The 22,276-nt window shown below is 44.7% G+C and overlaps 1 protein-coding gene across 4 annotated transcripts in view; it reads left to right on the top strand.

Annotated features, from left to right (window-relative positions):
• Positions 1–22,276, top strand: part of FGD5 (FYVE, RhoGEF and PH domain containing 5) — a 177,047-nt gene that overhangs the window by 129,894 nt on the left and 24,877 nt on the right. For all 4 annotated transcript variants that reach the window (XM_056859429.1, XM_056859413.1, XM_056859421.1 and 1 more), the window contains exons 8-12: positions 915–1,002; positions 5,864–5,914; positions 7,035–7,093; positions 11,734–11,805; positions 13,678–13,746. In XM_056859429.1, the coding sequence (XP_056715407.1) occupies positions 915–1,002; positions 5,864–5,914; positions 7,035–7,093; positions 11,734–11,805; positions 13,678–13,746 (339 nt within the window). The remainder of the gene's footprint in view (positions 1–914; positions 1,003–5,863; positions 5,915–7,034; positions 7,094–11,733; positions 11,806–13,677; positions 13,747–22,276) is intronic.

The following is a 22,276-nucleotide window of genomic DNA, read 5'->3' as shown; positions in this document are numbered from 1 at the left end:
CCCAGAGATAATCCTTGCAAGCCCTCCTGCTGATCCACAGAGATACTTTATACATGTAGTCATATATAAAATGTCATAAGGGAATGGGTTTCCAGGATTTGCGTTGAAGCTACCAATAAAACATGCGATGAAGTCTCACATTTGTGCTCTTTGTCACCCCCTCTTTCTCCATCATCTGTCACAGTCAGGGCTGCATGTATATCACATCACAGCTTGGGAAGAACAAGAAGATTGGGGAAGGAGTAAGTGGGAGAACCTATGGATACTATATCTTCTTATTAGTCAACCAGGCAACTGTGAGGGACAGAACTCAAAAATATTTCCATTTGTATTGAACCTGAACAAGGCTGTTAACAATGGGACGTTTTAGAGGACATTGATTCATAGGGTCACTATGAGTCAGAAGTGATTTGACAGCACTTAACACACACACACAAACTACAAATGCTCTGTTAGTTGATATAATTATTATAACTCATCAGAACTGAAAAATTAATGAAGTCATTAATTGGACCTGGCCATTATTTTGCTGCTTAGGTGTTCAGGCTGGCATTCAAGGTCAGAAAAAAGAGGGAGAGTCGTTCAGTAGATGTGTAACATACAGGGATGTTTTCCAATCAGCAGGCTACACACATTGTAAAATCCTAACAGTGCTTCCCTAAGAGCAAGCCCCAGGGAGTAGACTTGAATGGGATTCTGAGTTGATCTGTTTAGAATTGCAGAACTGACAGCTCTTGCCACCAAAGAGGATTGCATTGATAGGTCCATCTTTCCAAAGTGTCCTTTACATGCATTTTATGGCAGCTTTTTGGAGATACATACTGTGAGACATTTGGGGCTAAATGGCTTTTTATCAACTGATTATGGATTCTGACCTCTCCCTTCACACTTTTTCCCCCTTCTCTTGAGAACAGCAGGTTCATGACAGCAGTCCCTTGAATGTGAAACATCAGCTTCTGAAAGTGGTGCAGCGCATATTCCAATACCATGTGCTTCTCACAGGTTAGCAAGACTGAAACCTTCTGTCCTCATGACAAATAGCACCTTCATTAGCCTAGTTTGTGTTTCACCTAAATGATTGGTCTTAACTGTCAGACTGTGTTTACGTTATATCCCAATGTATCATGCGTTATATGAGTGGTACAATTACTATTTTGTCTTTTTAAAGTTCCTTTTTATGAAGTAGAATAGAGAACAAAACATGCAGAGTGGGGGTGGAAGAAAGAATAGAGGGAGAGGTGAAAATGGAGGTAGAGAAGAGGAAAAATTTATATCTATTGGAGAGCCCGAATGTTGTAGAGGTTAGGAGCGGTGGACTCTAATCTGGAGAAACAGGTTTGATCCCCACTCCTCTTTGCCATCGGCGGGAGGTTTTTGTGGTGGAGCCTGAGGAGGGTGGGGTTGGGGAGGGGAGGGACTTCAATGCCATAGAGTCCAATTGCCAAAGCGGCCATTTTCTCCAGGGGAACTTATCTCTATCGGCTGGAGATCAGTGGTAATAGCAGGAGATCTCCAGCTAGTACCTGGAGGTTGGCAACCCTATTTACCCTGTGCATACTGCAATAGGATACGGTGCAAAAAAAAAAAAAGAATAAGTCAGAATGACTCCTCAGTCAAGGGACCTAGCCAGAATGCTGAAGTGCACTGTAAATTAAACACAGATGATACACGAATTACCTGGGAATAAGTCCCGTAGAATGAAATGAGACATCAGTCTCTCCCCAGAAGTCCTCAACTGAAAAAAATACTTTAAAATATTTCTGCACACCCAAAAGAAAAAAGCAAGTGGCATAGATGCTTAATGGGAAGGGGGAGATGTAAAAAGTCAGCTGTATCCTCCCTCGAGAAGAGGCACGTTAGCCGAATCCTGCCGATTTTCCTGAGATGGTCCCCACAGCAGCCATTTCTTACCACAGAAGGCTTTAATTGTTTTTAAATTGGCAGCAGAATATCATTATAGCAGTATAATGTTCTAACAAATATGTCTGTGCTCCATAACTGGAAAGCGCTTGCCTGCTAGATGGCACCAGCTTTAATATGGAAATATGTTGTTCTGTTCGAAATAGTTCCTTGCTCCCCTGGACCTATTTTCACAAAATAGAGTGGTCCCTTTGAATACAGAGCTTAGCCATCCCTAATCTAGGAAAGTACTTATCTTTGCTCATTTCCAGCAAGTTTGTTGAACTCTGACATTGAGTGAACATATTTTTTATTTCACAAGTTGCAATTCATGCTTAGGTCCCATTTATGTCAAGCATATGTTGCTAGTGGATGGCAGCCAGCGTCCTTGCCTTAAATCTCATTTTCCCAGTAGGAAGACTATTGTTTCCTAAGAGGTGCTAAGATGACCCGCCCCTCCTTAAAAGACCACTGCATCTCATAACAGAGCTTCATATTTCTCAATATTGTTGCTTTTATTTACATTGCTAAACAAAAAGAATAAAATGTATTGCAAGATAGATTTAGGATGACCTGCCAAAGAACCACAGCTGCAATGGTTGTGACTTGCCACACACATTTGGGGTGGGGGATTACTGTAAACAGCAGTGAATCATCAGGAAGGGCTATGCAAGCCACTAGAGACCGTTTTTGTGTGTAGCCCAACCAGACGTTGCAGATTGGTTGTTGCAACACTTCTTCCCTTTGTCTGAAGAGGTCCAAAAATAACAGATTTCCTCATCAGCCGATTCAAATTAGTTTATAACAGCCTACATTGAGCCTAGTGTCGATGTGGAATTCCCTCCCCCCACCCCCCTGGTTAAGAATAACTCTGTTGGAAACCACTTTCTGTTTATCTATATTTAATTCATCATAGCAGTTTCTACTCCAAATGGAACTGAATTAGGACAGAATTAATTCAGGAAAAGAGTTAGTGGACAAAAGTATTATGGGCACTTTCACACAACCCAAATAATGCACTTTCAGTCCAGTTCAGTGCACCTGAACGATCGTTTGCAAGTGGATTTTGCCAGTTCACACAGTAAAATCCACCTTCAAAGTGCATTGAAAGTGCATTGAAAGTGCATTATTTGGGCTGTGTGAAAGTGCCTGTTTTATCAGATTAAGCAGTCCAGGATTCTGGGTTTTTTTTAAAAAAAAAAAAATCCCAAATTTTTAATGCGCACTAAACAAAATCTGCAAAGCTAAAATCCTGTTGTATGAGTTCTTGAACAACATCACACCTTCATGTTGGTGTGCAGGAGCAGGATGTACAAGGACCATGTGTAGGGTTGCCAGCTCCGGGTTGGGAAATACCTGGAGATTTTGGGGGTGGGGCCTGAGGAAGGCAGGGTTTGGCAGGGGAGGGACTTCAATGAGGTATAATGCTATAGCAGTGGTTCCCAACCTGTGGGTCGCGACCCCCAAGGGGGTTGTGAAGTGTTTTCTGGGGGGTCGTCGCCACTTAAAGGGACCAGGCAAGTAGGTGATGGGAAAGACCTCTTCCTGAGACCCTGGAAAGCCACCGTCAATCTTAGACAATGCTTCCCCCGGCCCAGACACCTGCTCCCACTTCGGCCCAAGGAGCTGGCTGAACAAAAGCCCCGCCGCACAGGCACACTTGGCGCCTGTGAGAGCCGGCGCTTCCTTCTCCGGCCGCATGCCCCCTCCCCCCTTCGCAGGGCTGCGGCTCGTGGCCCACCCTACCTTCCGAGGGAGGCCGAGCGGGAGGGGGGGAAAGAGATTTATTACTATTTATGTATTCGGGTGGGAAGAGACCTGTGTGTGGTGGCAGCGGGGTTTGTGGGAGGGCGTCGGCGGCGTCTTTGAGATACCCGCGCTACCTCGTGCCGACAGGGCTTCGGGTCTCCCAGCCTGCCTGCCAGCCTGCCTCCCTCCTCTGCGCCGCCGCAAATGCAGCCTAGGCGCTGAGGCTGGGCTGGTGGAGCGCCCTGAGGACTCTCAGCCTCAAGCTGGGTGGGCGTGGAGCGGGGAGTGGCACGCGGCCGGAGGAGGAAGCGCCGGTCCTCACAGGCGCCAAGCATGCCTGTGCGGTGGAATTTTGTTCCACCAGCTCCTTGGGCCAAATTGGGAGCAGGTGTCTGGGCCTGGGGAGGCCTCTCCGAAGGACGGGGATTGTCGCTGCTTTCCCGTCTTCTTAGTACCACTGGGGGTGGCGAAAAGAGGCGCGGGCAGTCGCCTTATTAGCTTCGCTTTGTCACCTCAGGCCCCGGAGAGGGGAAGGGAGCCTTCTTGGCAGCAGGTGGTGCGAGCGGGGGGGGGGAGCGGGAGGCGCCTGGCGTGCCACAGCGATGCCAGAAGAGACCTGCTTCGGTTGACTGGGAGGCATTATGTATATGTGCCACGAGGGAGGAGGGGGCGGGTGCCGGAAAGCGTTGCTTGCCTGAGCGCAAGCTCAGCGCTGGGAGGGATCCGGGCGATGAGTGATGGGGTGTGGTGCGGAGATTGAGTGGCTGCGGGAGTGGCAAGAGAGGGGAAGGACCCGTCGCACCTGCTGCTGCCAGTGCTGGAAGCATCTTCGTACAATAGGCGTCCTTCTCCCCTCCGTCTGGCGAGCCAAGTGAGCAATCCCGCCTGAAGCCATTTACTAGACTCTCCTATTGAAAATGTCATTTTATGGCTTTATGCAAATGTGGCGGGGGTCGCAGGTTACTTGGCAATTGTAAAAGGGGGTCGCGACTCGAAAAAGGTTGGGAACCACTGTGCTATAGGTCCACCTTCCAAAGCAGCCATTTTCTCTAGCTGAACTGATCTCTGTCACCTGGAGATCAGTTGTAATAGCGGGTGATCTCCAGCCATCACCTAGAGGTTGGCAACCCTAACTATGGGATTGCTGTTTCTCCTCAACAGCATCAAATTTGAAGTACCTTTTTGCAAGGCAGGGGGTTTCCTCATCTGCATTAGTACACAAAATGTGCATTTCTAAATGAGTAGTCAAAGAAAGAAGACAAGCAGAAAACAAATTTCTTCATTTGACAAACACATTTCAACATAACATTTGGTTCTACTTCTTGAGCTAAGAAAATATCTTAGCCTTTATCTTGGACTTACAGTTCTTGTCCTTGGAGCATGGCTGAAAAGCGCGTCAGAGGCTCTTCCTGCCTGTGAAATTCAAGAAAAAAGTAAATATAGCTATTGATCTGGTAAATTTATGCACACAAATGAGGAACACAAGTTTAGCATACATGCTTTACCACTTCAGCCCTGCCTACTCCAAAATTTACCAGCTAACTCTTTGCAGTTTTCCATTAGACCACCCCCCCCCCAGCACATGCACACATTGTTTACCTGATCAGAACTGGATCAGGGGAGCTGCCATTTTACTTGTTGGTGAACACATACAGGTATCCATATACCTGTATGTTTCCCAGTGGGCTAAACAGTACCTCCTTCTGACTGTGTCTGATCAGGAGAGCCACACAGGCGGCATGTTCAAATCCCATTTTCCCCTTCACCATGGTCCCAATCAGAAATGAGCTCCCCCGAAAGGTATCTTTTTAAAGGAGCTCCCAGTGTCACGTCTTGTTGTAGCCTGAGGACCATGCAAAGTCAGTATGAACTTGTACACGACATATTTTATTCTAAAATCCCAAAGAAGATCCCAATCTGAAAGAAAAATAAATAAAAGTATATATCTGAAAGAATGTTAGAGGTTACAGTCCATAAACCAGTTAAGAACGAACTTTGCTCTGAAATTGTTCTACTTCATTCCCTGAGTGGAGATAGAAATGGCTTCAGTCATGTAGGGCCTGGGCTGAAAACCTGCCAACACCTCGTCTTACATTACTATGTACATGAGAGATTAAGGACATTACAGAAATGTGGATTTAGCATTTGATTGGATCAAAAAGGGTTCTTTGATTATGTGAGATTTACTATGTACTTATCTGATTGTTTCTCACAGATTACTTGAATAACCTTTGTCCTGATTCTGCTGAGTATGAAGACACACAAGGTAATTTAAAATAAGCATAATAATATTTATTTTGAATGATAAATAACTAGTGACTCATCTTGTCTAGGAATGGCTCGATGAAAAACCACATTTTATCATTGTACTTGGATCTCAATTTAATGTAGAGATAAATTACTATTCCAGTTTATGTTGTTTTGGCCTGAAGCCACTCACTCATTGGTGACTTCTTCTTAACTGATTTTAAATTCCTCATAATTTCAAAATGGATACTTGGGAGGAACAATGGCTGTGTTGATAAAACTGGACATTTTCCTAATGAGAAAATGTTATCGTGAGTGATTCTGTGGTCATTAGTAAGGAATGAACTGTGAATTGTGGCCCTGACGAAATTGTGGATACTCCTTTGTTGTGGTCAAGGGCTGCTCATTGTGTGGGGTCTAATTTGTATGGTACATTGGGCATGTGGCTATGACTTTTCTCCTTAGGGTTTCATGTGGGGTAGGATCCTGTTCGAAGGATTTTTAATGTGTATGCTGGCGCTTCCAGCTGAGAAGCCATGTTGGCGGGAGAAAAACCCATAGAAGCTGAAGCCTTATATGCATATAAGTTGTGGAGAGTTAATATGTTGTATAAATACATCCTCCCTAATAAATCTTAGCATGGCTGAATCAAGGATTGAAACCCAGAATGTTCTCAAATGCATTCTATGAACTCGTAGAAGCAAGCGCACACAAAGAATCCCAAGAGCCAGCATGGCGTAGTGGCTAAGAGTGGCAGACTCTAATCTTGTGAACCAGGTTTGTTTCCCCTCTCCTCCACATGCAGCCTGCTGGGTAACCTTGGGCTAGTCACAGTTATCTCCGAACTCTCTCAGCCCCATCTACCTACCAAAGGTATCTGTTGTGGGGAGGGGAAGAGAATGCGATTGTAAGCTGTTTTGAGACTCCTTTCAGTAGATAAAAGGTGGGGGAATAAAAACCAACCTCCTTCTTCTTCATTCTAAATCTAGGTTTGAGTCTTCAGTGTATCTGTTATGTTACTGAGACTTATTTAACAGTTTTGGATTTGATCTTGTATTTTGTATATATGGTTATTCTAAACATGTAGTCTTTCTTATGTGAAGGTTGCTTATGCCTTTCTGCATCATTTCTCTTCCCAGCTGCCTTGCTCCTTATCTCTGAAGTTGCAGACCGAGCCAATGATAGCATGCAACAAGGGGTGAGTGCTGATGTTCCATGGTGCGCCCTTATCGGGAGCACATTTCTGATATCTCAGAACCTCTGCACAATTCCATATTCAAGGGTTTTTTTTAAAGAGAGAGATGGAAACCTGAGATGAGATCAAAGTGTTCATTAAGTAAGAGTATATAGAATCACAACATAAAAGTCTGATCCTATATACGCTTACTCAAATGTGAATTCATTCACTGTCGAACAAAATGAGGCTTATTTCTGGGTATATCATTGAACTCCACTAGGACTTTTCTCATGCATGTAATTTGCCTCTAATACGCACATACTTTTACAATGGCTCACTTCCACTGGGTATGCTGTACTAACAAGATTCTTATGAGAATATGCCCTGGAGCCCTACAATACCTTTACAGCAGTTCTAAAAAGCTGGTTGTTTTGGGGAGAGGGGAGGGAAGAAATGTGATTTCCAAAACTACTTCTGACAGCTTGCGGTACACCTTCACAGGTTAGGGTTGCCAGGTTGCAACCTGGAAATCCTCACCATGAATCTGAATTCCTTGATGTAGCAGTTCTTTCTCCAGTCTGTCATCCTACTCCTTTCCCCCGTCTGCTGTTCCAGGCATGTGGCACGGCAGGCAGAAGACAGAAGCAGATGACAGGGCTGGGCTTTTGCTGCATCAGGAAATGTATAGATAAGTGCTGATCTATGGCTTGCAACCTGGCAACACTAATTTTTCTGCATCCTAAAATACAGAAGCTGCAGCTCTCACAAGAGCATATGGATACCGGTCCTCAGACTAAGTGTAAGTGCTTAGCAATACGATACATACATTTTCCAGATACAACTTTTTGACTGAAAATAGATTGGCTTGAGCTACTTCTGTTGAACCGTATGTTGGAAACTGTTCTACTAATTCACCTGTCCTTTCATGCTGTTGGGGGATTCTGCAAGGAACTTTATTGTTCTTTTAGGAATGAAGGTCTTTTGGGAGAGAAGGGTACCAAGAATCTGTGAGGCAGATCTATTCACCCCCTTATGTCTGGTTACACGAGTCTCACCTTTTCCCTGATGTGCCTACGAAGTGGAAACAAACTTCCACTGTTTAAAAATGAAAAACCATGTGCTTTGTCCAGATGGAAAGTCAAAACAGCTGCTTAAAACAAACCAAGAAGGCCCCACTTTTCCACACAGCTGGCAACTTTCTGATTGTGGGGTTCAATCCATATCTCAGAAACATGTGCCAAGGCTAAGCGCGGCCAACATATTCATGACTGACCAGGTTTGACTGACCAGGTTTCACTGCTGCTTCCTTGTGAACAAAAGACAGATGGGTCCTTGCACAGAAAAGCCTGTGGATATTCATATACCATTGAAAGGAAAAACTGATTCATGAAATAGAAACAAAACTGCTTCAGCATTATGGCTTCTCACCCATGAGTAGGGTGCCACTGAAAATAAAACTGTTTATCTGTGATTTTCAATAAAGCAGCACTTTGGCTCAGATTCTGCCTAGGATTTTTATAGCTACGGGTTGCCCCTTCTCACAGAAGCCCCAAATTCTCCCCAGATGGCCGCTTCTGGGAAATGGGGATTCCCCCGGGAGTAGTTGGGGGAGATTAGAAGACTTTTGAAGGAGGGAGAATTGGCAGCAATCAGAAACACACACATCTCCTGCATGCACATAGAGATTCTAGGAGGGATCCAAACCAGCTAAGAGAAAATTCTATAGGTGAAGTATATGGATAACATTAGCTTATCTGTTATCTTCACAGAAAATGAAAGAACATTATTTTAACTAAATATTCATAGAGGATAGATCTATCAATAGACAATGGCCATGATGGTTAAAATATTCATCCATGTAGAATGAGAATTCGCCAAGGAATCTGACACCCTTAGAATTCGAATCCACCAAGCTGAATTAGAATTCATCAAGAAGTTTGACACCATCTCCCAAGAGAGCAGTCCCAGATGACCCCCCCTCCACGTGGGCAAGCAGGCAGGCATCCAACCAGTGGCACACTCGCCCACCTGGTGGCACAGGATGGTCTGTTGCACCAGCTGGGCATAGTCGTCCAGCTGCATGCCGAAGTTGCTCCTGCTCCACATTGTCGGGGCCAGATTCTACAGCCGGCTCCTGCTACCTCCTTCTGCAGGGATGAAACGAGGACACACTGCCTAAGGAAAACCCCCCCCCAGTACATTCTGGCCCTACCTCCTTTAACCCCTCCATTGCCACCACTTCCGCCCCCAGTCCTCTTGTAGTACAAAGGGAATATGTTTCTCCATGGCCCAGGTGGGAAAGGGTTAACACAGTTTCTTCGGCGGTCCTAGCAGCTCTGTAGCTAACGACTTTTCTGCAAGGGGGGGAGAAAGGTTCCTTTTCTCGGCAAAACCAACTCACATCTACCTTGAATAGAGGCTATTCCTGTCCGCGGGAGGTGGCGGATTGCCAGATCCTTCTGAGCTAGAAATCTGCCATGATCCACGGAGGGCCAGACCAAAAGATTTTGTGGGCCTTAAACAGCCCCGGGCCTGACATTCCCCACCCCTGATCTTATGCATGCAGAAGTGCCAGTGGCAGAGGAAAGGAGTGCTGCAGCAGAAAAAAGCCATGGCAGCCCGAAAGAGTCATGAGGGGAACAATGTCAAGCCAAACAGTGGCAGATTTCTGTGCCTTCATGCCCTGCTTGTGGGTTTCCTGGAAGCACCAGCTTGACATGGTAATCAAAGATTAAAACTGTGGACCACCACAGGCTGTCCTTACTTTAAAAAGCCTTACTATTTAAAAAGGACAAATTAGGGAGAAAGAGAATAAACCCTTTTTAATTTATTTACTTCCTTTATTGTCTACCTTTCTCACAGAGACTCATACCCATGGCAGTTTCCCATGAAACACTTTCTCTCTCCCTCTGCCCCAATCCCTAATCCCAAAACTACTGTGCTAAACATTGGGGGTTACTGCACTTGTATTCCCAGCAATGTATTAAGAGTTTGAAAATGTATTAAAAAATACTGTTCACACTTTCTATGTATTCCCAGCAATGTATTAAGAGTTTGAAAACGCTATAAAAAATACTGTTCGCACTTTGTTTGGCCCCTTTAGCTGTGAAGACGTTTTCCAACCATTTTAAAGCAATGCTTTTTATAACATTTTCAAACTCTTAATACATCGCTGGGAATACAAAGTGCAGTAACCCCCATTAAGGAGTTTTGAGGCACTAAACGAGGTGTATGTAAAAGCACCACTTTAATATAATAAATAGATAGGGAAAATGCTATCACAAAGCCTGGTTCTTGGATTCTTGGCATGACTTTCAAGTGAACGAAAGGTTTTTTAAAGTAAATTACAGGTCTTGCTATTAAGTAATGAACTGTTTAATTTGCCCATTAAAATAATTATTACCCCCAGTTCAAGAGGGAATTTTCTGTTTAATGAAGCTAACAATTTCTCTCAATGGAATATTGACCAAAAATGTAATCTGGGGGAAATTACACAAAGCGGGGTTTATATCAGATGGGCTGTGTACAGGATTGCCCTTTTGCTGGACTCATTAAAATTCAGTCCTCATGTTTAATTTGTAATTAATCAGTTTATCATATTAATTTATTTAGCCTTTTATTGTTGGCCCTAAGCAAAACTTGATGGGCAGTCATGTTATTTCTCAGCTCTCTTTCATAGCCTGATCCTACACATGTTTCCTTGGAAGTAAGTCCCACTGTTTTCTAAGGGACTTTCCCAAAGCAAACACACAAAGCTGCAGCCCCACTCTCCCAGAAAGCCATCTGCCCAATTAAAAATGTCCAAGGGAACAGGAAAACCACGCCAGAAGGGAGGAAAACAACAACCCTGGAATATCAAAAGACTGCCTGTACCAATGCTGCAGTTGTAATTAGAGTAATTCATATAAGACTCATCCCTTTCCTACCCAAGAGCCATCTAACATTGTCGCTTTAATGGGAACAGAGCTCTTGTTAGATTAATTTTAGATACTGCACTGTTGGGAATTGCACAGCTTGCCGGGTCTCGTTGATTTTGTCCAAGCAGTTCAGCACAGGTAGGCGGTTAATAGGGTCAGACTCTGGTAATGAGCTCCCTGATCTCCACAAAGCATTTGGAAAGGAGGGACAGTTTCATGAGGTACTTACAACGTAACCTTTAAGACCATGGCTACAGATCTATTGCTCCTAAATCTTGTTGTTGTTTTTTCAAGAAACACGCTCAAATAATTCCATCAGTGGTACTGTGACATTAAAAGGTGATTCCAGTTACCCTTGTCACTTTAGCAATTATGTAGTGGCAGGAGGTGGGTGGGGAAGATGGCTATTTTTAAATGCATTGGGTAAATTAATAGCCGATCTCATCCATCAGGAAAAAAGTGGTCTTAGACTTCAAAGGCAATATAAAATATCCTATTAAAATCCAGTGTATATTACTTAAAGCACTGGGATGCTGAGCCTTTTAAAACTTTGAATGTGTGAGTTATTCCGGCATTCCTGATGCTCATCTACAGGGCGGGGGGGGGGGCAGCGGGGGGAGTTAGGCTCAGTCTATTAATGACAATGAGCTGCTTCTTATTGTCTATTGGACCGAACGCTGACAGTTAAATCAGCTTCTAAGAACTGAGAACTAAACAGTTAAAACGATCTTTTATCCCTCCCAGGAAAATCTGCAGAAGTTGGTGCATATAGAGCACAGCGTCAAGGGGCAGAGCTGCCTCCTCCAGCCAGGAAGGGTAAGTTGTCCCTAGCCTTGGCACCTCTGATCATAACCTTGCCAATTTTAAAAATCTAGTGTGATTCTTATGCCCATGAGAGAGAGCCAGCCTGGTATAGTGGTTAGGAGCGGTGGTTTGGAGCGGTGAACTTTAATCTGGAGAACCAGGCTTGATTCCCCACTCCTCCACATGAGCGGTGGATTCTAATCTGGTGAACTGGGTTGGTTTCCCCACTCCTACACATGAAGCCAGCTGGGTGACCTTGGGCTAGTCACAGCTCTCTTAGAGCTCTCTCAGTCCCACCTACCTCACAGGGTGACTGTTGTGGGGAGGGGAAGGGAAGGTGATTGTAAGACTGTTTGATTCTTCCTTAAGTGGTAGAAAAAGTTGGCATATAAAAACCAACTCTTTCTTCTTCTTCTTCTTCTTCTTCTTCTTCTTCTTCTTCTTCTTCTTCTTCTTCTTCTTCTTCTTAACTGTGTAACAGGTACAAATTTAGTAACTGAAGCAATCACTGTTCTCTTCCTGCCTGTGAAAAAGGTCCATGATTGATTTTCTGCTTGCTATGCAATTTTTAGGGCACCACAGCTTTGCCAGGTGTGAGGGGGGGATACTCAACTCCTAATATTCACATATGGACATGTTTACGTTGTTTGGTTATGGTTAACACACAGGGCTTTCCAGGACAGATGGAGCTCTACGTTATTGAAGCAAAGAGCCAAACTAGAGCTGATGTGGAAGTTCCATGATCAGCCGTTCCTGCAGTCCGTCCAATGTCATTTTATTTCTAAGCATTTATTCCTTTGCTGATTTGGGGAAGCAGTACTGGGAAGGAAATCTGTCTAATACATTTGTGTCCTCCAAGAAGCTCTAGGCAGCATACGTTGTTCTACTTTCCTCGTTTTGTCCTCGTGACAACCCAGCGAGGCAGGTTAGCCTGAAAGAGAATGGCTGAGGCTGTATCAACGCATCATGGATACTGTGTAATCATTGTACCATAGAAGTCCTTTGTGGCTGTATTTTCCCTTGCAAACAACCCAACCTAGTTGCAAAACAATTGTTACAGTGCAATGATAGCGCTGTATGCAGCAATGCATGGTTATTCATGAAGACATGAAGCTGTGTTATAAAGCCCCTCCCCATTCAGCAAGCTTTCTGGCAGAAGAAGGGTATGAACACCTGTTTCCCAGATCCTAGACCAGCATTCTTACTGATGTACCACACTAGCTCCCTTTAATGCTTTTTCTGTGCTATTTCTCCAATCTAATCGCTGCCCTGAGAAAAAGAAAATAGTTCAACTAACAAAATTAAAGGGGGGGGGGAATACAGGTACAGTTCCTGTCCTCCCCATTCCCCAGAGGGCTTGTAGCAGCTTCAGGGGTGGAAGCAATCTATATCTGGAAAACAGAATACAAGGAAAAGTTAAGCACACCTTTTCCCTAGCACTTCTTGCCCAATCGGATTAGCAGTTCCATGCAGTTTCTTTGATGCTGAAAAAGAAGCCACAGGAGATCCTGATCACAGTTTCTCTATGTCATATCCACTTTGTCCCAAAGAGACAGAAAATTTCCAGGATTTTTCCAAAATGTTACAATATTGAACATGCTGTTTCTTCTTCAAGAAAGTGCTCTGCAGGGCTGGCTTACATCTTATGACAGCCATGTCAGTGTCATTTTCTATCCTTCCAACATGGAAGCTGTCATCTTGCAATAAGCCCCACGGGTTTCTTTTTCTTCAGCAGTGACAGACTTCACTTATGGCAACTGATAGTGGTTGCACTTTTCCTCCTTTTGTTTACTAAATCAGAACACTGTGTATACCTGGTCACGTAATGAACCATTAAACACAGGAAACGGTGTCCTCCAAATATGCCTCTGTTTCTTTCCACAGGTGTTTCTTAAAGAAGGAACGCTAATGAAAGTGTCTGGGAAAAACAGGCACCCTCGACACTTGTTCTTGGTAAGGATACTTATAAACTCACTTGTCTCTGGCTGGATCCGCACATCACTGGTTATTGTTCCGTTGTAATCCTTTTCCTGACTAGGAGGTGAATTATTACAATACAGCACATTATCCAATCTCATGTGGACCCTACCTTTGTCATACTGCAGCCATGTGTACTGACAAGCAGAGTTTGGTAACAGAATCCAAATGCAACTTCCAAATTACCAGTCAGAAGGAGCTGCCATCTTGGCATTAGTGTTGACTCAGTACCAAAGCATTCAGGTGGTGTTACTTCCAGCAAGTCTTCTTAGTTTATCTGAGTCAAGGCTCAGCTGTGAAACCTGTAGAGGAGTAAGAGTGCAAATGTTGACTCTCAGCATGTTCAGTGTGTCATTTCTAATCAATGAATGCCCTTTGCCACAAATGGGAGATTGTGTGTGTGTGTAAAGTGCCGTCAAGTCGCAGCCAACTTATGGCAACCCGTTTTGGGGTTTTCATGGCAAGAGACTAACAGAGGTGGTTTGCCAGTTCCTTCCTCCGCACAGCAACCCTGGCATTCCTTGGAGGTCTCCCTTTCAAATTAGGGCTGTCGATTTGGTTCCATCCGACAAGAAAAACAGCCGAATTTTCCCTGATAGAACCAAAGTCAAAAAAGGCAGCAAAACGACGAACCGAACTCAGTGAGTTTGGGCGGACGCCGGATAAAATCGTACAAGTTCGGCGCCCCCAAAGCAGCATTCTCCCGTGGCCAATCGGTGGCCAAGCTGGGTCTTCTTCTGGCCAATCAGTCGTGGATGAATGCGAGAGACTGGGAGTGTCTGTTTGTGTGAGAGAGAGATCCCCGCGGGGGGGTGTGTGCACATTCGCGGCTTTCCACAGCTCCGGGGGGGGCATTTTTGGAGGTAGAGGTCCCAAACTTTCAGTGTAGCTTGAGGGGACCCTTCTTGCAAGAACCCCCAAGTTTTGTAAAGATTGGGTCAGGGGGTCCCGAGATATGGGGCCCGGAAGGACCCCCCCAAATCACCCATTGGAATAAAGCCATGAAAAACACATTCGCGGCTTTCCACGGCTCCGGGGGGGCATTTTTGGAGGTAGAGGTCCCAAACTTTCAGTGTAGCTTTAGGGGACCCTTCTTGCAAGAACCCCCAAGTTTTGTGAAGATGGGGTCAGGGGGTCTCGAGATATGCAGTTCCCCCCGTCTGCCCATTGGAATGAATGGGAGCAGGCGATCCTTAATGTGCATCTAGAGAGCGGCAAATCCAAGGCAAAACCTCCCGTGCATAAATGGCCAGAGAGAGTCTGTGTGTATGAGTCTGCTAGAATCGTATTGGAGTACTCCTGAGTCCTGACTCCCAGTCCCTGCTTCTGATGGAAGAGAAGAAGACATCCAAAGTATGACCCATTTTGGGGCTTTTCTCTATAACTTTTTTCCTGTGTGTGTGTGTGTGTGTGGGAGATTCTGTGTGTGTGTGTGAGAGAGAGAGGGGGGGAAGCCAAAGGGGGTGGGTTTACCTGTTCTGCTGGGTGGTGGGCTTGATTGCCTCTGTGTGGGACTGCTTTCTGCTGTTTTCACTGGTTGCCAATTTCGTCTGGAGTTAACTGTGGGTTAACAGAGTCTCTCTCTGGCTGGCTCCTATTGTTTCCAATGGGCCATGCAGCCGCTCCTGTTGTTTATAATGGGCTAGTCTGTCATTCGTTTTAGTACATCCCATGTCAGTGAGTCTCTCTCTGTCTGGCCCGTTCTTCTCCTTCGTTTGGAATTTGCATCTTATGGTTCGGGGGGCTGTTCTTCTGGGGGGGCTTGATTGCCTCTGTGGAGTCTGATTTGGGGGGGGTTACCTGTCCTGGTGGGGGGCTTGATCTCTTTGCAAGTGTGATTGTTGCTGTGGAAGATTTGAATCCAGCAGCATGAAACCTATCAATACGGAAGATACACAATATGCGCAGGTCGCACTTACGCAAGTAGCGTTATAAGATCCACTTTGGCTGTGTTGAAGTGAAAAGATACGTACGTTACCCATGATACTTACGCTGTTTACTTACGCTTTGAGCGGAATGCACTTTTGGCTCTTAGAAGCCACGGACTGGCTTCTACTGTGTGTATGGGGGGGAGGGAAAGGAGGGGTGACCTGTCCTGGTAGGGGGGGCTTGATCTCTTTGTGAGTGTGATTGTTGCTGTTTTCACTGGTTGCCACCTTCACCTGGAGATCAATGTGGGTCAGTGGTGAGTCTCTCTCTGGCTGCCCCAGAAACAATGGGAGGTTTTGCTTTGGATTTGCCGCTCTCTAGATGCACATTACGGGTCGCCTGCTCCTATTCATTCCAATGGGCAGATGGGGGGACCGCCTGTCTCGGGACCCCCTGACCCAATCTTTACAAACCGTGGGGGTTCTTGCAAGAAGGGTCCCCTCAAGTTACACTGAAAGTTTGGTACTTGTACCTCCAAAAATGCCCCCCCCCCCCGGAGCCGTGGAAAGCTATGAATGTGTTTTTCATGGCTTTATTCCCAATGGGCGATTTTGGGGGGGACCCCTTCTGGGCCCCATATCTCGGGACCCCCTGACCCAATCTTTACAAAACTTGGCGGTTCTTGCAAGAAGGGTCCCCTCAAGCTACACTGAAGGTTTGGGACCTCTACCTCCAAAAATGCCCCCCGGAGCCGTGGAAAGCTGTGAATATGTTTTTCATGGCTTTATTCCAATGGGCGATTTGGGGGGGGACCCCTTCTGGGCCCCATATCTCAGGACCCCCTGACCCAATCTTTACAAAACTTGGGGGTCTTTCAAGAAGGGTCCCCTCAAGCTACACTGAAAGTTTGGGACCTCTACCTGAAACATGCCCCCCCGGAGCCGCGGAAAGGCACAAATGTGTTTTTAATGGCTTTAAATGGCCGAATTTATTCGCAAACTCCGAATTGTGTGCCAAATTCCATGGATCCGAATCGGGGGAGTTCGGACTTTGGCATTTCCCAAATAAAAACGGGCCGAATTTTGCCAGATCCGAATTTTTCTGAATTTTTTTTTCAACAGCCCTAATTCAAATACTAACCAAGGTTGACCCTGCTTAGCTTCTGAGATCTGACGAGATCAGGCTAGCCTGGGCCATCCAGGTCAAGGCAATGGGAGATTAGGAAGGAAGAATTTCCAGGTACCAGTACATTCTCATGCAATACTGTTCTTGCCAGCTCTCTATCCTGACCTTTTATTTATTTATTTATTTTCATTTCATTTATAGTCCGCTTTTCTCACTGAGACTGAAGATGGATTGCATGGTTAAGAACAATGCAACAGAAATGGAACAGTAGACACAACAAACAAACAAATAAATAATGGATTACAAAATTAGAGAATGTGCCAGAACACTTTATGATGCATACAGTAAAGTAGGATTACAAAACTGGAGAACAATGCAACAAAACAATATGATATATGTGATATATAGAATAAACAAAAATGAACAATGCAATGAAGACTACCTAGAATTTCACAGTCAATCACTATAACCTTGTGGGAGTTTTCCTGACCTTGTCAAGGAGGACATTCAATTGGGAACCACAACAGAGAATGCACGGGTACAAGCAGCTGTTGATTTTACTCATTTGTAGGGTAACACCTTCAGAAGGTTTTTCCCACACGGGCAAAGCTGTCTCAAGAGAACATAACGAGAGAGGCAGTCTGGCATCTATGTGGGTCATAAGCCAAGAAGCACATTGTAGGTGATGAACTGAACCCGGAAACCAATTGGTAATTAATGGAATGACTGCAGAGTAGGTGTAATATGCAATTCCCCTAGCTCACAACAGCGATCAGGCCGTGGCATTCTGTTACATTGGTGAAGTAATACTTGGAGGTGTGGACCTAGCCTAAGAGCGCAGTCCTGAAGGGGGGAGTAGATTCACAGTGGCTGGGAGTGGTGGAGCCATGCCGCTTCCTCAGAGGCTTCCCAGCCACTGCGGAGCCTCAAAAAGCAGTTTTTAAAATAAAAAAGGAGAAAAATGGGGGAAATGCCCCATTGAAAACAGCAAGGCTGTACCACCAAAAAAGATGACACAGCCCCCCCCCCGCCACTCAAGGGGGCGTTCCCAGGGCAAAAGGGCTGTGGAAGTTGCCTAAAGGCAGCCCCACCCCCAGGAACATCCCCCACTTCAGGAATGAGCTGCCCGGTCTGATTATAATGGTCAACGTTTGTCCTTGCTGTCATAGTTGCAGAATGGATTCCCTGATGTAGCTAAAATAAGACATTATTGAAATGAGAGGAATTGTATGATAGGTAGGGTTGCCAAGTCCCCCCTGGCCACGGGGGGGGTAGGGTTGCCATCTCCAGGTTGGGAAACTCTTGGAGATTTGGGGGTGGACACTGAGGAGGACAGGGACCCCAGTGGGGTACAATGCTATAAATCTACCCTTCAAAGCATCCATTTTCTCCTGGGGAATTAATCTCTGTAGATGAGTTGTAATTCCGGGGGATCCCCAGTTCCCACCTGGAGGCTGGCATCCCTATTGAGAGCTATGGGGTAGCAGTTCTAAATGAGACATGGCTTCGAGCTTCTGCTGAAAGTTGGGCAGCTCAGACTGAAACTTGCTGTTAACTGCAGGGAAGAAGTGATGGTAATCCCTTGGCAGCTGGAGGTATTGCAGAAGGCAGTTCTTCGGCCTTTAAGAGACACATGAATATATACCAGTGACAGTTTTTTTGCTTCCTTGCCAGAAATGGAATGGCAAGGTCAGGCACATACACTGTTATTAGTGATAAACTGCCAGAGTCAGTCTGGGGGAAAAAAAGAAACACATTCAAACTAAAAGCAAGACAGCAGAGCCACCAAGTCTCATGAGTTTTTATTTTAAAAAAGGTTTTAAAGTAATGAACCAAATTAAAAGAAAATGCATGAAGAACTTGTGTGGAGGTGGGAAGACACTGAAAGGTTTGCTAGGGAAATTGCAATCTGGATAGCTGTACCTAATCTACATAATAATTCAAAGAGCTTGCATAGAAAGTACATGTCCGTTTTAGGCAGACATCAGACTGTGGCTATCGTGAAGATAGCACTTCCCCAATAGTGGTATTTGGTATGAGATGGATACAGACTGAGTAAATATGTTTACTAGAAATAGTAAACAGGGGCTTGCTTCTTTTCAAGTATGCTTCAGGTGGAAGCCCAAAAGGCATTTCGACATCTTCAGAAGTCACTGTCTTCCCAAACTTTTTTGTTTGTTTCATAGTAAAAGTGCAGTCATCATTTGTTTCAAAATAATTTCAGACTCATATAGGATGATCTGTGTACATGTCTCATGTCATTTCTTACACATGAATTGGCCCTGTTTTATACCAATAGATAGAGATATATATTCTGTGTGTTTTATAGCTGGAGAGCACAGCAACGTTAGCCACTTAAAATGCAATCCTAAGCAGAGTTCTGTTATTCTCCGAAAATGAGAATCCAACATCTAGGCATTGAACTCATGAAATGGTAAAGGCACCCACTGAAACAAAACAAAAATCCTGCCAAGATACACTAGGGTCTCAGTACCAGACAACTCTATGGCTTTGAAATATGCCCAACCCCCGTATTTAAAAGCAATTTCTTCCACCACTGCATACCACGGTGTGGTAGTTCTCAAATTGTGTGGGAGCACCCTCTTTGCATGTAAGCACAGGGGACATCTGGAGTGTGAATTGTGGGGATTATGGGGACAAGTAGGACCATGAGATAAGTGGCGAGGACCATGAGATAAGTAGGACCATGAGATAAGTGGCGAGTTCCTCCTCCACTGGCTAAGACCTGATTGGCTGTCCCTGGCAAGTAGTACTTCTCTGATCCACACTGGATTTGTGGGTGTGAGTGTAGCAAGAATGCTCCACTATCTCAAAATGTCTTGGGAAGAAGGGATCTTGGAAAACCCTGCTGCTTTATTCTTATCTTTCATGTATGTGGCTTTAAGAAGGGGTTAGAGATCTGCAGCTATCTGCCTCTTCTGAGAGCCAGTGTGAAATTCCTTCTGCAGTCCACAGATCCTTGAATGCAACAGCCGTCTGTTTGCTCACCACCTGAGAAGCACATGTCCTGCTGGGCTGGGGAGAGGGCAGAAAGTAGAATAAGTTTAGAAGGGAGCCAAAGTTCAAAAGTTTTAGAAACACTAAACAAATGCCTTTTGGGGGGGGATTTTGTTCCCTCTTTCTCATCACCCTTTGGTCTTTGCCCATTTAAAATTGTGAGCTTTAGGGATGGGGGGGAAATGGCTTTTCATATGTCTGTGTCTCCTTACTTCCTCTGAGTTTCTGAGAAAGGGGGCTATTCATCGAAATAAGTAAAATGAATGCACGCTGTTGCAGAAGTCACCTTGCAGTTGAGACAAGTAAACACAAGAGGAAACATATTACAGAGTGACAGACAGAGCTGACTGTGTCTTGTACACGCCAGTGAGAATGTTGAATCTGGTGTTTCCTGGCAGTGTGATTCAGTGTGCGTGTTCCTTGAAACCAATTACTGCTTGTGCGGAGTTGAAGCCTCATTTGAAAGAATGACAGTTTGCTGAATCTGGCGCCCCCTCCCCTTCTCTCCTGTAACCTCATATTCCGGATTGTTCTTTCTATTCACGTTTCTTCTTGTCGCTTTCTTCCAGCAAAATATTACCCCTTCACTCACACACTTCAAGATTTTTGCACAAAGACTGCTTTCTGGTGGACATGAAAGGCTGCCATCTTCTGGAAGATTATGTTATACCAATTTTTAACATTAACAATGGAAACTAATGGGGCCTTGGCAAAAATTATATTTAGAACTTGCTTTTGCATGTCCGCTAAACTTCTTTGCACCTGCTGAATTTAGTGGGATTTAGCAAAGGTCAGTCCTGTAAATAAGAGAATTGTCTCACAAAAATTTGGGCCTAATAGGCATCAGTATATTTGGATCGCCCTGACCTTGATGGCCCAGGCTAGCCTGATCTCGTCAGATCTCGGAAGCTAAGCAGGGTCAGCCCTGGTTAGTATTTGGATGGGAGACCACCAAGGAATACCAGGGTTGCTGTGCAGAGGAAGGCACTGACAAACCACCTCTGCTAAGTCTCTTGCCATGAAAACCCCCCAAAAGGGGTCTCCATAAGTCGGCTGCGACTTGACGGCACTTTACACACACACACATTTTGATCAAATGATACTATGTTTTGTGTCCTGACTTCAATGAAAAATAAAAATTTGGTGGAACCTGTAACATTGCTGGGGGCACATAACCACCAGCATAGAGATCTTGGTCAGGTTGGTGGACACACTTTCTGGCTGACGTATTGATGATGTTCAGGAGAACTCCACTGCCCCTGAAACAAGATGGCTGGCATGAATCTAGCACAGCTTTGGTCCTAGCCTCAACACAATCCCACCCATACACTTCTTTTGTGTAGATACTATGGGTAGACTGTGCATTGTTAGTGTTACCATCCCCCATCCTGGCAAGCTGTGCGTTAATCTGAATTTCAGAGTAGCAAATCATGACTGGTGAGAAGTTACAAGAGACTGTAGGCACATTTCCTTAAATGTAAAGACAAAACAGATGGGAAATAACTGTAATGGGCAATTAACAAACAAAACCATCATTAATGTTTAATAAAACAGGGGGATACTAATCATGGCTGCCATAGCAACAGTGTGCACTTGGGCAGCTTCCTTAATCATCACCGACTATAGAATGTCTGGGGCTTTATGAAAATATTTCATATATATAAAATAAGCAGAATTTGTAGCCAAAGAGATGCCGCAGTGAATGCTGGGAAGAGCCTGACGATGCTGTACATGAGCTAATTTTGGGGTTGGTAGGGTGTCCTTCATTAGCTGCCTTTTCTGTGACCTGAAATGACCCCAAACTACGTGGCTACAGTGAGAAGCAAAGAAAGAACCTAACCTCTCCTATAATTAAGTAAGCCGAATATTCAAGGGCTGCTTCAGCCCAGTTCTTTTATATATTTTCTGCACTGGAAGCATCTTGCTTTAGAGGTGAAATTAGAGGTGCATGGACCAAGAGATGATTCAGGGTTTAATAACAAAAATGATTACATACTTGATGTGCTAGTTCGTACACGCCCATACTTCTTTACATCTTTAAAACCTTTTTAAAAATCTTTAAAAAACACTGCTTAGTGGAATTCAGTACTTTCGCTTTTTTAAATTTGCTGAGATTTTTCCAATCCCCAAGTTCCAAGAGGATGTAATGTCTTTGTTTCTCTGAGTATATTCAGCCCTCATTAAACTAGGATTTATAATGAGATTTGGACAATGCGGGAGGTCCACTGTGATAATTAGATTTATGTTGGGAGAGCCAGTAATTTATGAAGCAATAAGTAAATGATTCAAAACTTTCTGGACAAGCCATTTGTCACCTCATAGTAGTGTTGCCAAAGCTGGAGCTGGAGAAGTAAATATTCGCCCTTTGAAAACACAGGCACCCCACCCCCATTTTTTTGTGTTACTAACAGCCCATTCCTGACTTCTGAGGACGAAAGTCCTCAAGAGGCCAGGAAGGGGCTGCACCGGCATTGGGGGAGGGTAGGGCTGTCAA

Source organism: Euleptes europaea, chromosome 1 (genome assembly GCF_029931775.1).
Source record: "Euleptes europaea isolate rEulEur1 chromosome 1, rEulEur1.hap1, whole genome shotgun sequence".
Taxonomy (NCBI): Eukaryota; Metazoa; Chordata; class Lepidosauria; order Squamata; family Sphaerodactylidae; genus Euleptes; species Euleptes europaea.
The sequence above is the reverse complement of the archived record's forward strand: the minus strand, read 5'-3'. Positions and strand labels throughout refer to the sequence as shown.